General features: G+C 38.9%; 1 protein-coding gene across 1 annotated transcript in view; it reads right to left on the bottom strand.

Annotated features, from left to right (window-relative positions):
- NUDT14 (nudix hydrolase 14) overlaps positions 1 to 17105 on the bottom strand; it is a 50178-nt gene that overhangs the window by 14012 nt on the left and 19061 nt on the right. Inside the window, exon 2 of the mRNA XM_052694149.1 lies at positions 11169 to 11212. Within this exon, the coding sequence (XP_052550109.1) occupies positions 11169 to 11212 (44 nt within the window). The remainder of the gene's footprint in view (positions 1 to 11168; positions 11213 to 17105) is intronic.

The following is a 17105-nucleotide window of genomic DNA, read 5'->3' on the forward strand; positions in this document are numbered from 1 at the left end:
ATTAAGAATATATGTTAAACCTTATTATAATAATATTTAAAGAGCAAACAGAAGAGGGAAGTCCAGATGCGAGCATTTATATTCACACTTGTTATTCTTAAAGATCAGTACTGCACATTGATGGTGAGATGCCATTTGTAGGCAATTTTTAAGCAGTGATTTTAGCCTTTGGAGCTCTTGGAAGCAAATACTGAGCAACAAGCAAAAAGGTATTACTTCTGTTGAATACATATATATACATACAGCTGACTGTAATTCCAAGACAGAACAAATTGCCTGAAAGAAGTAACAGCAGCAGTCCAGAGCTAAGGGGAAAGGGAGTAGTGGGGACTTCTGAAGAATGCAGTTGTCCTTTCCCTTTCTTCACTCCCATCACCCCAGGCCCAATTTTTCCTTTGGCTTTCCTTCTTCAGCACGTCTCATTAAATAAATCGTACCAACTCATTAAAAGTGGCTCAGCTATTAGACATTACTTTTTTCCTAAGAGTCAATCACTTGAGATTTTTATGGAACAGATGGGAAAATTAAAAACAATCTGTCAGAATTAAGGAACAAGATCAAATTAAGCTGGAAAGGAGTAGCAGCAAGTTATTACAATTGTCTGCTTCTCACACCATCTTGAGATGAGAGGGTACAGAGATGGCACAAATCTGTAGAACTTTCTATTTAATTACTTTCAATTTTCTGAGAGACTGACAAACAATTCTGAACATAAATTTACATTTTTTAACAAACTGCAACGTACAAGTTCTAATATTTCATGTCAGTTGAAGAGCCACAGAGGAGAAAGTTCAAATTTAAATACTTTAAGATGAGTGTCACTCTATCAGTGCCATTTGGTATTTTTTATTCCACAAGAAACAATAAAATGTGAAATATTTCCACAGGTTACCATGTGTATAACTTAAGAGAAGCCACTTGAAGTATTCAGGACAGTTATCTGAGTATGGCAGAAAGCTAGGGCAAGACTGCTCCACTGATCTAAACAGAAGATCCCCACGACCACTGCTTTCATTGATTTCCCTAATGCAGCAGTAAGTTTTAGTCATTTGGTCTGGCCTGAAAGATTAAGAAAGCACACGGACTGCTCCGAAAGTAATGCTTCCTATTCCATTATGTCAGCCCACAACACCAGAGGTCGATGCTGGTGGTATGGCAGCAGAGGATGAATCTTCCAACCAATATTCCATCTTGTTGACATGTGACAGATGGCACCAGAAGGGCAGTCTGACAGAATGGAGGCTGACACAGAGGTGCGTATGGAGCAAAGGTGAATTGAATTCCTCTGTGCAGAAAAAATGGCACCCAACGGCAGCCACTGACATTCATTAATGCTTTCTGAACATTTATGGAGACCAAACAGTGGATGTGAGCACAGTGAGTGGTGCGTTTTAGCACTGGTAGCAGCAACAGTGGGCCACCTCCACTGGTACAGATATTTTTATGAGCACAGCTCTTGTTCATCACAGGCAAAAACGCGTATCTAATGGTGCTGACTGCTGAAAAAGAGTGTTTTGTAGCTGAAAATTTGCTCTACCAAACAGTGCTATTGCGCTCTTTGTATCCACTGTATTTCCCATGGAAAGAAATAGGAGGCAGTACTTTTGGAGTGACTGATTCCTCTTCTATCATTAAAAGAGTTATATCCACCTAAATACTTCCTTTATGTCTCAAAATACCCCTTACAAGAATTTAGAAGATGCCACAGACCTGAACAACTCCCCCAGGTTCTTCCTTCCATGAGCCTAGCACAGCTCTGTATTTACTGAGCTTACGGTAATGATGCTTTACGGCGTTTCAGCAGAGCAGACATTGATAGAGAAAAGACATTACAGCTCCACATGCTCACAGCTGAGGAAGGCAGGTGATGCCTCTAGAAGCAATGTAAAAAACCATGGGGTCTGACAGCAGCAGTGCTGAGGCAGGGAACTGATGATAACCAACATGTTTTTAAAGCGTGCACACACATACGGAGGGACAGAAAGTTAATTCCTTTGAAACACACTCCAGCCATTAAGATCAGTAAATGAGCTTTGCCAAAGCTACAAGAATCAGTACGTCTTGAGATCCAATACTAAAAGCATGCTTTTTTTCCTCTGATTTTGCTGAGGTTATGGGCTTTCCTTCTTGATGTTGCTTTTTGGGGATAGGAAGAGAATTTCAGCTTGTAATCGTTGGCTTTCTAATTTCTATCTGGACTGTTTGTCAGTTGTTGGCCCGGGCTACTGCTAATCCACAGCAACTGCTAACACTTACTAATTGCTTCTCATGAGACAAACTTTTAGAAGGCTTTAATAAACAAAAGATTCATTCAGCCTTTCATTATTCTTACAGTGACTTTATCGCCTACTTTACAAACGCTCATCCACAAAACAAGTAAAATGCCCAAATAAACCCCAGTTAAATAATAGCAAAGAAAAGGACAAGATTCTCTTGTGTTTCTGTGAATGAAATGAGGCTCTCAAGGCTGGAGATGAGGCTTTTTAAAAGATAATCTTGTACTAATACTACAGTACGCTAAGTAATTGATGAGGTAATAAGGGCAAGGAAATTGACCTTTCTTTAATCATCCTAAGAGGAACTCAGGACCCTCCTTGTGCAGGTGGGAACAGGGTACATGTGTATGTATGTGTCACACAAATAATTCTAATCAAAACTGAATAAAGGAAGATGAAGCACTTAAAGAAAGACTGGCATTAACATGGAAAGCCAGAGCTTTCCCAACTATTAACCAGCCACTTCCACCTCCTTTTAAAGGCTAAAAATCTCATAATTAGTTGAAAACCTATAATAATCTTCGTGCTGCTTGGAAATGATTATGTTCCATAGAGGAGACTGCAGGAAATAATGCTATTTGATTAATGGGAAAAAGAAAGGAAAAGATAAAGGAGACAAACCCTCACAACACCATCAGAGCCTGTGCCAATTCAATTCACATTCTCAAAAACAATGAAAACAGAACAGACAATGAAAACAAGATTCATAAAAAAAGAAATACAAGAATGGCAAGCAGGAATAAAAGTAACTAATTGATTTAATCCGTCCCTCCCCGTTCATTATCAGCATATTTGGTATTTCGGATCCCCCCGATACAATCAGAAGAAAATAATGCAGTGTGCAATCACACAAGTATTTAGAAAAAATGTACTCACTGCAGCTGGACAGCATGTGAATATGAAACATACATCTAGCACTTTGTCCTTTTATGGCCTCATAAATGAGCAAATGGGGAGATTCATGAATCGTTCAAGAAAGAAAGGTAGTAAGAAAAACAATCCCTGGGATGTGATACCATTGTTTAAAGCATCAATTTATTTTTGTTCTTAAAAGTTACGTGGATTAAGTTTTCTGAACACAAAGCTGACAAACTGATCTTTCCCATCACTTCCTGTGTCAATTTATGACTCCGATTAAAAATAATTTTAAGGGAGGATTCATCCTTCAGGGAGACCTTTGTCATCCCAAGTTACTTCAGAATTATCTGGGGGGACCACGAGAAAAGCATTGCATGCATCCTGTGTTACTTCTGTAATCAGATGAGCCATCAACTTCACAGCTGCACATCCCTAAAATTTACAATACATAGTATCTGAAGTGCTGTGTTCTTTCTTTTATCAGAAAATCTAGAGCACCCAGTGTCTTAAGCCAGAGGAAACAGCCCATTTTCAGAGCAGACAAGTAATAAAGCTGTACCCTTTGATTATTCTCCAGTGCAATTCCTCCAGTTTCCCAGAGCTTGAACTATAATGCAGAGAGTCCTGAGATTAAACGTGTGTGCTCGTACAATCTTTATTGGTCTATTTAAGTCTTCCTTCAAAGCATTTTACATTTTTCAAAGGCCAACACCAATCCAATTGGCTACTTAAAATGCAGCCTATTACAAAAGCAAAGCTATAAGCTCCTGACAAAAACATTCACCCTTTCATACTAATCACAGATAAAGTGGATTTGGCAAAAGATAATTGGAGATGCCTAGAAGACTTCTGTATTCAAATAAAATTTGAATGCTTTCTCCAATGCAATTTAGATATTTATTACTAAGTGAAACCAGGATTAAAGTGGCAGGATGCTTGTGCTTAAGGAAATTAATGTTACATTGAAAAAAATCAAAAGGAAGGCAGGTTTCAGTAAATTGAAGTGCAGCAGGAAGTTGTTTGTGGCACCATAAAGCAAGACATGTATGTTTGATTAATCATCAGACTTGCAGAAGAATGACTTAAGAAGTGCTAACAAATCCATATACGTGCACTTCTAAAACAATCTCTATCTAATTGTAAAGTAGCAATTAGTACCCAGGCAAAGAACAAGGCGCAGGACAACTTGTTTGGAATAAACAATCCTCCCAGCAGGCTGTTTTCATCTAACAAAGGAAAAAATAGAAAGTAAGTTCAACTGCAAAATAAATGAGACATCAAAGCCCATTGCTCTCAATAACATTCTTCAAGAGTCGTATCTTGGTCTGTATCCCAGGATACCCTTGGAAATGAAAAACTGCACCTCAATGGGATTCTTTCAACAAAATATTTTAATAAATAAATTCAGGTTTTATTCTAACTCGGTTAACTAATAAATCTTTGTGGGCAGTAAGCATAGAGTAAGTCAGAATCTGCTGGGCTTTTGTTCCAATTATTTATTATTTGTGAAACCACTGTTTACAAATGTTATCACATAATAAGACCACTAAATGATCTATCTAAAAGGCAGAGGTATGACTGCATTCTAAAAAGGCAAAAGCCAAAGGTTTAAAACAATTTGAGAATCCAAGGACAGCACACAGAACAAAAAAGCCAAGCATTCTGCCCAAGCTAGGAAGGGATAAACCAGAAACTTCGTTTCATACCTGTCAAAAATCAAATATGAAGTGAACAGCAACATGTTCTCAGGAACAGACGGTAAGTCTCATCACCATTAGTGAGAAACAAATAGAGAACTCATATTTTACCAACTTTCCCTATTTCTAGAATAATCAATTTAATAGCTGCCTCCTTTCAGAGAGATATTTCTAGATAAAATCCACAAAATAGAGGCACTCTAATTAGAGAAACTTCCTCATTTTCATTTACTTTTACCAATCCCAGATGCTGGCGATGCCCATGTTACTGTCTGTAGATGATGTAAACACCTCCAGCACTCCTTCCAGACAGAAGAGGTTTAAGTCAAACCCATTCAGAAGCAAAGCAAAGACCTTAGATTTCACTGACTAGAAGAAAACAAACATGTCCACCTCTGTTGTATAATACTGAAAAATACTTAAAAGAGAAGTTTCTGAAGTTGTAAAAACTAGATGTCGAAATTTGGCCACCAAAGACCTCCATTTAGAAATGCATGACTCATCAACCAAAACTCTGATGTATGTGCTTACATTTAAGTATTTTTATTTACTCATGTAATTTTCCAATGAATCAATGCCCCGAATAAGTATTTTATCACCATCTTATTCTATTTGGTAGAGTTTATAAGGTAGACGGTGATTTAATGACAGCCGCTTAAAAAGGTAAAATCAGAACTCAAAAATCTGGCTTCTGATTTTTGTGTTTTTCTCTGATAGCTTTACAGCATGAAACGCATTTAGTTTTGCCCCACCATCACCCTGACAGCATCCTTGATAAACAGATACTGGCTCTAGACCTGAGCACTTCCAGTGACAGGGATTACAGAACATGCCTTTCCAGATTTTCTTAATGCCAATTGTTTAAAAAAAAAGGTTTCTTAGCATTTCAATTTTGGAATATTTTCTGTACAACGCCATTCTTCCTTGTTCTGTCATTGGTTACTGATGAGACATAAAGGTTCTGGTCCGCTTTCTAACATTCCTTTCCATTTTCCTGATAAGCAGTAATTTCTCTCTCCAGTAGCATCATCCTCTGCACCAACATGCCCCGCCATCATTACTTTTTCCCTTAGCTGTTGTTTCCCTAAACTTTTCATCATTTCTGTTGTTTGTTGAACTATATCTGGTACATTATCTCCTCTACTATCTTTGAAGATAAGGATGAGAACTCTGCAGCACTGACACCCTGGAGATGTTACAAAGACAGAGGAGCTTTACAGCACAACATATTGCTGCGCACAAGAGGCACATGCTACCCAAGAAAGATTAATTTTTTCTTAAGCTGTAAAGATGCTAAAAGGCTGTATTTTACCCATTCTAAAGCTACTGTGATAATTCTTGTGCAAAGGAAGCATCTGAGTTAAATTTCACGGCATCTTATAATACACCAGGACATAAACCAGAAAAATACATGCGGGATTAAATTTCCATAAAGCCCAACCGATCCGGCGTATGAAATAGGAGAAGGAATTTAATCTACTCCTATAACATGCTCAGGGCTCATGACTTCCACCATATCTCCAGCACTGCTGCTGCAGCCACCGGGCCGGAATAGCAGCCGGCTGCCTGTGGCTGCAGCAACCTGGGCTGCAGCCATGGGGTGGGCAGTGGGGCTGTGGATATCCACCCCAAGAGCAGCTTTCTCCTCCCACGCTGTGCTGCCAGGCGTTCTGGGTCTCAAGAACCTGTGGAAGACCACACTGATTTCTTCTGTTCCCTTTTACCTGCAAACTGATGGGAAGCTCTACTTGTCAGCTGCCTCTGCAGTACATACAGCCTGCAGCCTCCTCACTGAGCAAACACTTCAAGTAAGAATGAAGTTGCTTTTAATGAGAAATGAATTGATCTCTTACCTTCAAAGAAGCCAATCTCATAATGCAGCGATTTTATTTCCTCCCCATTTAGAGATGAGAAAGAAAAGGAAGTTTTTTTCCATTCATAATTTTTAAGTCAGGAACTATTCCTATGACACTGTGACATGTTTTTGTAGTCTAACCCAAAGTATAACTGTGCATGTGCATCAGACCTTTGTTGTAACCTTTTGGGTCCTCTTGCCTTTTTCTTGTCTCATGACGTTGTCAGGAGGAGCTCACCTAAACAATGCAATTCAAGCTCCTCAATTTTCCTTTTCCTTTTAAATGTAGTGTTCTTTAGATTGACATTTTGATAGTTCTAAATAGAGAAGTAGCCATAATTTTGCTTTATATCCAGTCTGAAATGTGTCCTAATTGTCAATTACAAAAAGTTTCCTGCTCTTGAATATTACTACCCAAGCACAAAAGCAAGCGCATGACTCCGCACTGACCTTCATCTGTTCCCAAATTGTGTCTTTTAAAAGCCTTGAATCCGCTTAAGGGGAGCTGCTGAAACCTGAAACGAACTAAGTCTATTGCTTTATAGAGTAGATGAATGTAAAACTGAAGTATTACATTTCAGGCTCTTACTGTACTAAATATAGCAGAATTAGGATGCGGGGGAATATAACCAGAGAGTGAGTCTGGTTTTAGAGACAAGATTTTTGTTACAGACATCGATGACTATTTTGTAATACTTGGTCTATTCCTGTTCCTGACAGAATATCACTGTAAATGGGCAGAAGTAAAATGTCCTCCCAGTCAAGAGATTTGTTTTGAACACCAGTGATCTTAAAAAACAACAACAAAACTCTCCCCCTAAAGACCACCACACCAGCTGCTGAGTACTTTTGAAAGACCCAAGTGTAAGAAGCACCCTGCATTTAGATTTTCATCTCTTGTGCTCTGTGTGATTCTCTTAAAGGTGCATTTAAAAATGTGGAAATAAATCAGTTGACTATTCAGAGGAAAAGTACCAGTCCATATGTATGTGCCAAAGAAACATGAACTGAAATGCAAGTCCTTGGGACCAGAATTACAATGAATGCATTATTTGCAGGCAGAGCAGTGGCTTTTGACTTGATGGATTTCTTGACAAGTTCACAGTTTTTTGAGAGTCATCAGATGAGAAATGTAGCATTTATTAAGCATATTTAATTTACTTACAAAAAAAAAAAAAAATCACAGAAATTTTCAGGTCCTAAGAGATTTTTGTGGATCACCTGAGTCAATCTCCTTCTCATCCTAGAGCTAACTTCAGAGCTAGGCTCTGGTTGAGCAATACTCAACTGACTTTTCATAGAATCACAGAATCATTAAGGCTGGAAAAGATAATGTAGTCCAAGTGCCAACCCACCCCACCATGCCCACTGCCCACATCCCTCAGTGCCACATCTCCATGGCTCTTGAACACATCCAGGGACAGTGACTCCACGTCCTCCCTGGGCAGCTGTGCCAGTGACAGACCACTTCTTCCAAGAAGAAACCTTTCCTAATATCCAATCTGAACCTCCCACGATGCAACTTAGTTTTTAACAATATCATTTTTGAAAGTCTGCCTTGGTAACAGTTGATTGTGTGACCAGTAATAGTTTTGGAAGAAAAAAAAAAACCCAACAAAAATCAACTCTCTAAATAGAGTAGTGGGATTGAGAGTAAGCATAAATTGTTCAGCATAAATTACAAACTAAATAAAGCACTGTGGGCTCAAATTCAGATCTGCAGTAACTAAGAAAGAAGGGGGGGAAAAAAGGAAAATCAAATAAAAATGTACCATTTCAGCTTGCACCAGTGTTACGCCAGCTTGTGGATGTATAAAGGATACTGATAATGAGCCCTCCTGATATGTGTTTAAGATTTTTAAAATAGGTGACTCACACCTAAGGCAAGTGAATTGACTGCTGCAGTGCTCATGTTTTCCTTTGTTAAATTCAATCAGCTGTTCATCTGAACAGTTGGAAAGGATACATTTATACGGAAATAACTCTCTTGCTAAACATTTTCCTGTATCAAATACATATTCTGATAAAAATCTGCTGAATATTGGCTTACGCTGACCTCATCCAAAATGAGAAAAAAGACTGAGGTCCCAGAGGAGCCCAGAGCACAAGCTCTCAGTTTACTGTCATACAGCATGTATCAACTGTGTGGAAATTTATAATGCCCTTATATGTGTATTTTGCAGATCTGCCATTCTAATCTGTAGTTCAATTTAGATAAACAGTTATAAACAGTTGTTTTTTGTTTTTTTTTTTTAATGAAGCATTTAATGGTATTACAGCATTTTCAGGAAAAAAAAAAAGCACTTTTGAAAAAGGTGTCTTAAATTTGGAAACTCCTACAATCTTCCTGAATGAGACCATCACTTCCTAACTTCATGCACTGGGCAATCATGATCAACAGCACGTGTGTCATGGAAACTGCTCTTCTCCGATATCTTATCCTTCATTAAGGCCCTTAAACCTGTAAGGGCCCTCTAAGTATATATTCCTCTACGCACTTCAGCAGATGGAAATGACTTTTCCTTACAACTAGCATCACAGCTATCTTACAAAGATACAGTAAAACATAGTTTATCAAAAGCTGACAAGGAATTCTTGACTAATCCATTTGATAATAATTGACTTTCCATTCACAAAGAAAGATTATGCAAAAGCATGGATTTCCTATGCAGAAAGTTCACATTATTACCTTTGATTTCAGAAGTTGCCATGAATTTACTTGCAAAAGAGCATTAGGCATTCTGCAGTTCAACAGTGATCGCTAATAAGTTTGGATGGCAGCTGTTGTACATCTGAAGCTAACAAATGTTATGTGGCCAGAGATGACTGGCACGACATGTGTCTGTAGCCTTTTTATACAGTTATGTACTCAACTATTTTAAAAATGTTCACAAAAGTCCTTCAGAAATACCGTTCTCAACAAGTTGATGGAAAAACAAGCCTTTAATATTTACCCCGCTCAGTTAGTTGCATATGCTCACACATTATCGCACAGTGACACAAAAGTAATGACAAGTTATTTTTCTGGAAGTCATGCCCTCCTTAGCACTCTGACTAGAAGCTGGATTCACTTTCTTGAAAGTACAAGGCATATATTAAATTTCCAGCAATCAATTATCATTTCAGCCTTTGTATCTGTGATCATAAATCCCAGCACATGCCCACATGGACAAAGGGCAAAGACAGAACAGTCTTCCAGGCAAATTCCAAAAGCAAGTGTAAAGTAATGAAATGTCACTCTCTTTTCTGTTTTTAACCTCAAGCAGTAGAAGCTTTTTTAAATTTTCCTCAATTTAATATTTTCATAGACATCCTGAAAGCCTTATGTTCATAATCTTTATGCTGATAGAAAATGTCACTATCACCAAAGTGATGCAAATATCCATCTCAGGAACCTACAAAAAAATATAATCACTCTAAGGACTGAGAGGGTTCTGACAGAAAAATTTCAGAAAACACAAATGATTTTACTGACCTCATACAGAAGAAGAAGACATCCCTCAGGATGACTCTGATTGTTCCAGCTACTTTTGCCATAAGTGCTTTGCTACATTTTTACATGAATCAATTCAGAAAGGCTTTTTCCAGGGAAAAGTTGCTACTTTTGCTTTTTATTTTTCTATTTTCCAATACTTGAATTTTCAGTGACTAGATCATACCTTTGTACCATGTAAAAAGTCAAATATTTTATTATTAAATAAGTCTGAGACTGAGTCTCTCTCATACATACTCTATTTGCTATTATTTTGCACAAACTGATATTTAAAGTCAGGAGTTAATTTCTTTTTTTTCTTAATAGGAGAAATAAAATTGGAAAGACAGAAGAAAGCCAAAGGCCATCCATTCCAAGTTAAAGGAAAAGAAAGACAGAGAGCTGTTGGAGAGGGTCCAGAGAAGCGCCACAAAGATGATCAGGGGACTGGAGCGCCTCCCCTATGAAGACAGGCTGAGGGAGCTGGGCTTGTTCAGCCTGGAGGAAAGAAGGAGAAAAGAAGGCTTCCTTCTTGAGGTCACCTCAAGAAGGTGACCTCATTGCAGCATTTCAGTACCTAAAGGAGCCTATAAACAGGAGGGGAGTCAACTCTTTGAAAGGGTTGATAACTGCAGGACGAGGGGAAAAGGTTTTAAGCTGACGGAAGGAAGATTTAGGTTGGATGTCAGGGGGAAGTTCTTTACAGAGAGAGTGGTGAGGTGCTGGAACAGCTGCCCAGAGAGGCTGTGGATGCCCCGTCCCTAAAAGTGCTCAAGGCCAGGTTGGATGGGGCCCAGGGCAGCCTGGTCTAGCATTAAATGGGGAGGTTGGTGGCCCTGCATGTGGCAGGGGGTTGGAGATTCATGATCCTTGAGGTCCCTTCCTACCCTGGTCATGCTGTGATTCTGTGAAAAACGGAATATTCAGAACATTAAGGTTTGACCATTGAAAGAATACAGTGTGAAATACAACTTGAACACAAAAGGAAGTAATGTTATTCCATCTGTTACCTGTCATGTGTCCTCATAAAGTCCCAAAATTTCCTAGCGCCATTCTGGGGAAAAAAAGTAATAAATGTGTCAGTAAAATTAATTCCAAGTGAGAACTGATTATAATGAAATTGAGCAAAAAATTTAACAGGCGTGTTTTTAAAAATTTGGTAGAGCTGATTTTATTGATGAGATTATTCTGGATTCTGACAGTACGTATTACAGACGCTGGGAACTATCTCAGGCCATTCCAAACCTTAAATACACAACACTACGCTGACTGCTAATGTACAACATAGTCTTTGGGTCCAACTCCGGCCGCAGTGTCTACTCAAACCCCCAATTTAATCACCATGTACCAGGAAGGTATATGCAGCTAAGTTTTAACCAGTAAAATAGCCCACAGATCTACATTTTCCCATGGTACCTGTGCAGAATAGTTGACAGCACCAGCTGAACTGATTTAGGATCCAGGCTCAGAAGGCTGAAGCCCACACCTAATTGACGTTTCATGTTTTGCTTTCTGCTTTCCAGCATTAGGACACATACTGACAAAACCAAACCAAACCACTGAACATGTTTGCAGAGTTATTTCTCTGACTTTATATCCTACAAAAGGTGATTCTCGGGTAGCCTCCATGCCACTGCTCACCACTTGTAAGTCATCTTGTCCTCTGCTCTCTTAAAATGAGTGACACCTACCACAGCATAGCTGAAAGCAACTCCTGAAAGCACTTTTCCACAGTGACCATGTAAACACTTACTTGCATACATATCTATGTTCTGTAATAACTTACATTAGTCCATACATACTAGTTAAAAGAGACATGTACATACTTTGGTACCTATTTTAAGGTCTAATATTCTATTAGACACATGGCAGTATTTTTCAGCTGTACAAATCAAAGGACTTGCCTCCTAAGTCAGGTTTAAGTCTGTGTCACAGAATAGGACTCAAGGAAATTCAGTCAGTTGATACCCTTTTTGTATTAGCAAACAAAAACCAGACCAGCTGAAGACATACAAACCTTAAATATGCTTCATGTGAAGAGCAGCACAAGCTCTCTGTTATAACGTATACTTTAGCAGATGATCAAACCCTAAGCAACTGGTTAATGATTTAAAGCAGGTAAATGCAAGCAATGAAAGAAGAAACAAGTTCAGTTGGTTGGTAAAGGTGCCAACCAATATAGAAAGGCTCTTCAGCTCTATTACAGATGTCATGACTACCAAGTACACAACAGCTGGTGGGGATTAGATAACAAGCACCCTGGTTCAGAGATTAAGCTCCTGAGCTTTATGAGTTTACCAAGCTTTTTGGAAGAGTGACGGTTTGCTTGCTAGCTGGGTTTTCCTTCATTCCCACAGCTCTAATTATAAACAGTTGTCCACCTCAAGAGAAACTTTAGTCTACTCTTCCATCAATGCCTGTGCATAACTTCTGCAGCACTGACAGGAATCAAATGTATGCATCAGAAAAGAAGCCACCTCAATGCTTAAATGCAACAATGTTGAAAGAGAAATAAGGACAGCAAATTCTCAGGGTGAACTGAAATACTAAAACCCTTGGCCATCAAGCTGAGTATATCCAATCTGTTCCACCTGGTGACAGACAGAAGAACAACTTTGAAAAGACTGTGACACAACAGATATTTGCAACTTAAAAGCACAGGCCAGTGCTGTGTGGTAAGATAATTTAAGGCATTACATCCATAAGTTCTGCTCAATCCTCTCAGAGATTTATTTCTACGCCTAAGACGAATGAATGTGTGATATTTTTTCTTGCTTGCAGACTGCAGTGCAATTTGCTGTTTGACATGAGTGACTTGAGGAACTGTGAACTAGAGGTAACACCTTCTATATGTACCTTCATATCAGTTCACCAGCTCCAACCTCCTCCTGCCACCACAGGTAAGATACCTGCCTATCCATTCCCCTGTTGTAATTTCTCCTTCCCTTGACAAAAATATGGGTGTCCAACTGATGGAGATGACAGACACACCTACATCAAGGCTATCCTAGATTAACTTATGCTCTTAGTCCTGTGATATTACTTCCTACGGTATGATCCCAACAACAATCCTCCTGGCTTTTTCCTCTTCCCATCATTTCTTACAGAATTTGATTGCTTTGGACTACTTAAGGAAGGGTTTCATACAGAAGAAAATTAAACCCTGGAGAACGAGCCTTAACCAGACGGGATCCATGAGATCTGAACACCCTCTTCTCACAGGTGAGCCCCATTAACATTAGCAGAATCTACCTCATAGATGTGCATGCAATTTTTAACAAAAAAGGTAAAAGAAACTTAGTATGTAAAAAAAGAAATGAATCAGGATCATACAAGATAAATCTTTTTCTTCTAGTTTGTAAGTGGTTGGACAGCACATTAAGAACTTTCACTGGAACATAATTCAGTTAGTTTAAGACTCAAATTCAAAACAAGTCACAAATTAATTTCAATCTGTCCACTCAAGAAGCTGGTTATGATGGTACACTCTGACTGGACAATGTTATTAAGCTCTTGTCTGCCTATATTTGAATAAAAAAAATATTTTATATGATCAACCTGCACCTGTCCAAATAAAGAAATCAATAAACAAATGAAACATTCCAACATCTCATTGTTTACAATGGCAGAAACTCAAATGAGCACCAGCCATGCCCTATTGTCCAAGCCAAATGTAATTTGAACCCAACTGTATGGAGTTGAGTTCCTATTGTACCCAATGTGTGGTTCATTCCTAACAGACTAGTATGAAGGTTGCTAATTATTAATAGCATGTAAACAGTTACCAATGATTCTTATGCTGCTTTACATACTTTACAGAACATTAATTCCAACCAGTTTCTGACCACCTATGTGAAGCTGTATGAAATATCTCTATCTTAGCTGTAAGACAAAAATTTTATTTGCAGAATTGATCAAAATTCATGCTTTCAAAAACTGGGTAGCCATGACGATTTGTTACATTAAACTGCCCTATTCTGTATATCCTGTCTTCTGCCTTTGACAGCACTTCTCTTATCATCCCAATTACAGATCCCAACTGCAAAGAATTAAAAGATGCAAGTGATCAACATACTCTCAGGAAGCAGCAGTGTCTTTGTGAAATGGAAAGGCTCTCTCAAACACTTAATGTTGTTCATTTTAATACAGATACATTTGTTTTACTGTAAATAGTCCATTCTCCAATGTCTGCTAAGGAACAATCAAAGTATCTCAATGAAGTGTGAGAAGTAAACATAATACATCCTTGTGAGGTCTTAACACTGACACTTAGTACTCCACATTTAAAACAGATTCTGTTGTTATCCTTCAAAAGGGAAATGCATCCTTTCACATATTATAAAGATATGTCAGCAGTAGTTTGTATTAGTTTTTATTTGTTTGGAATAGCAGTTTTGATACTCTCAGCAGCACTGTGTAAGACATAGTTGGTTTGGTAAATCTTTAATCATAATGTAATCACTCTCTAGTTCTGTGCTCAGTGATCGGGTTCTGGGATGCTGCAGTGCTGATCTACTGCATATAGTATGTGTAAATTAATGAAGCCGTATTCCAGGAGAAGTAGCATATGAGACAACTTTATTCCAGGTTACTCAGAAACCACATTACTTACATAAGAACAAATTGCATAGGAAAGCCACATCAGGCCAGACGAGATGTCCAACTTGCCTGATACATCGCCTCTGACAGTGAAGGGAAAGTTTAGGGATAGAGAAAGCATACTGCAGCGCTTCCCCAGGACACTCTTTCTGACCTCTGACAAAAGGTAGTTGAAAGATGTCAGAAGACTATCCCACCACAAGGCATCCAAATTAAACACAGTCCTCTCCTCTTCCAACCCAGAAAAGCAAGCAGGAATAGCAATTTCTATTCTACTTGCATGCACAGTAGTTTGTCACAGGTTTGAATTGACAATGCCATTGACAACTTAGAATCCCAACACTATACTACAGGCTTCCCAGTCAACATAAGAAGAACTTGATCCCTTTTGGCTCAAGTGATTGCAGGACAACCATGCACTGGAAAGTACTCTCTACTTGGTTAAGTGTTGACAGCAGATTTAAGTTCAGCAGATGTCACCCTACCAGCAGAGATCTGTATGTGATGCCACCCGTACCTGATCTGCACATTCTCCAGGAAATGAAGACCCTTCTTGCACCTGCTCTTTGCCATACTTACCGACAGGAGTCTGTTCACACTATCTATGACAGACAAGTTAGACTTGTCTACAGCCTCTGATCAGAATACCATTCTTTTAGCCACCTACACAATCTAGCTAAAGTACCTGGACACACACTGCACCAGGGTCCTCTGCCTTTCTCCACTACTTTATGCCATATAATGTCTGAATGATGCAGTCACATCGTCAGTCTAGCAAACACAGAGGATCACTTTTGCTTACTAAAGGAATCCACTGAAGACTTAGCCCAGCCTAGCCAAGAAGAAGTGGAATAAAGACATGAAACATTCACTGCCTTTGATCTTGCAGGCGGTGCTCCTCACATGAGATGGAGTTTTCCCAAGGATCACTGCACTCCCATCAAAGAATGGGATCTCCTGACAAAGCAGAAGTCTTCAAAATTACAAATGATATGAAGATGGTGGGTACGAAACAACTGTTCACTGGCTCCCAGAATTGAGAAGCACTTTGTCATAGAAGCACTTTGTCTTCCTGAAGGGCCAAGGCCTACCTGGCTGCTGAACTGGCCCCGCTCAAGGAAGCAGCGTAAGGCCAGCAGGCTGCCTTCCTTTTCTTTGTACAAAACGATTAACTGATTGTTTCTGAAACACCCAGATGCAAAGTGCATTACACACAGGTTTTAAAATATTCTCATTTAAGGTTTAAACTTCCTGGCCTCATTTTTATGGAAGTTCTATTCCTAAGAGTAAACTAAAAACATGCCACTGTAACAGACAGGAGAACATTCCAAAAATCTCTTTAAATGCTTTCTTTGACAGCAGGAAACAATTGCTACAGGATGGTTAGGACGAGGGTGTCTAAAACAACTCCTCACCGTGCAGGTTTACAGTAACACATTTCCCACAGTGCCACTGTAGGGAGGCTAGGCCACTTAAAAAACAAATTTATGTTAGAACTGCACCTATTTAAGTGACAGCCAAACTTCTTGTAATGAACTCTGCATGGACAACGTGTGACTGGAGTAGAAAATGTATTTGCCTAGGCCCTACTTCAAGCTCCTCTTGTATTTGCTTCTTTAAAGCATTTGACAATTTAAACAGCTCCTGAATTGAAAATGTTGGCCAGGAGCATCTCCTATGTTTATCCAGGGAAAGCTGCTGCTCGGACAAAGTTTCCAAGGACTGCACAGTATCAGCAAAGTCACCTCAGCAAAGGGCCAGTACTTTATTAGACTTCCTTACATCAGACTTTTCAGGAAACTAATAGCAGGCTAAGCAAGCTGATCACTTAAAATGCAGCAGATTTGTGTCCAAAATAAGCAAACCTCACATATGCCATTAAAAAGAGGGAAAAATATATATATCTGTCCTTGACAATGATTAACTTCTTACTGTTTACATTACAGGAGAGACAACAAGACGTTTGGCGACCTATTGTGATAGGCATTAAAAACAGGTAATGGGAACAGTTCCTGTTGAATGATCTTCAATTCAGTTAGAGCCCAGACAAAGTCGGTGTAAACAAACAGGCAGTTAAGGAAGAAAGGCAGATACATACTAACATGGTATAGATAAGCTACCTGGAGATGTTATGAGGGGTAAAATGACAAACACCAGTAATGATCGCTTAGATTCTACCAGTTGGACTGGGTTTAAAGTGGTTACCCAAGAAATGAATGTTCCACGTTTGTGAAAAAAACAGAACTCCTGAAGTTGACATAATTATAACATAGAAATAACTCCGCTACTCCACTTACTCCATTTTCACAGTACTAAGACAAAAGAACAGCTGATGTCCTTAATCCAAG

This window comes from Tympanuchus pallidicinctus, unplaced genomic scaffold, assembly GCF_026119805.1.
Source record: "Tympanuchus pallidicinctus isolate F22 unplaced genomic scaffold, pur_lepc_1.0 scaffold3, whole genome shotgun sequence".
In the NCBI taxonomy this organism is placed as follows: domain Eukaryota; kingdom Metazoa; phylum Chordata; class Aves; order Galliformes; family Phasianidae; genus Tympanuchus; species Tympanuchus pallidicinctus.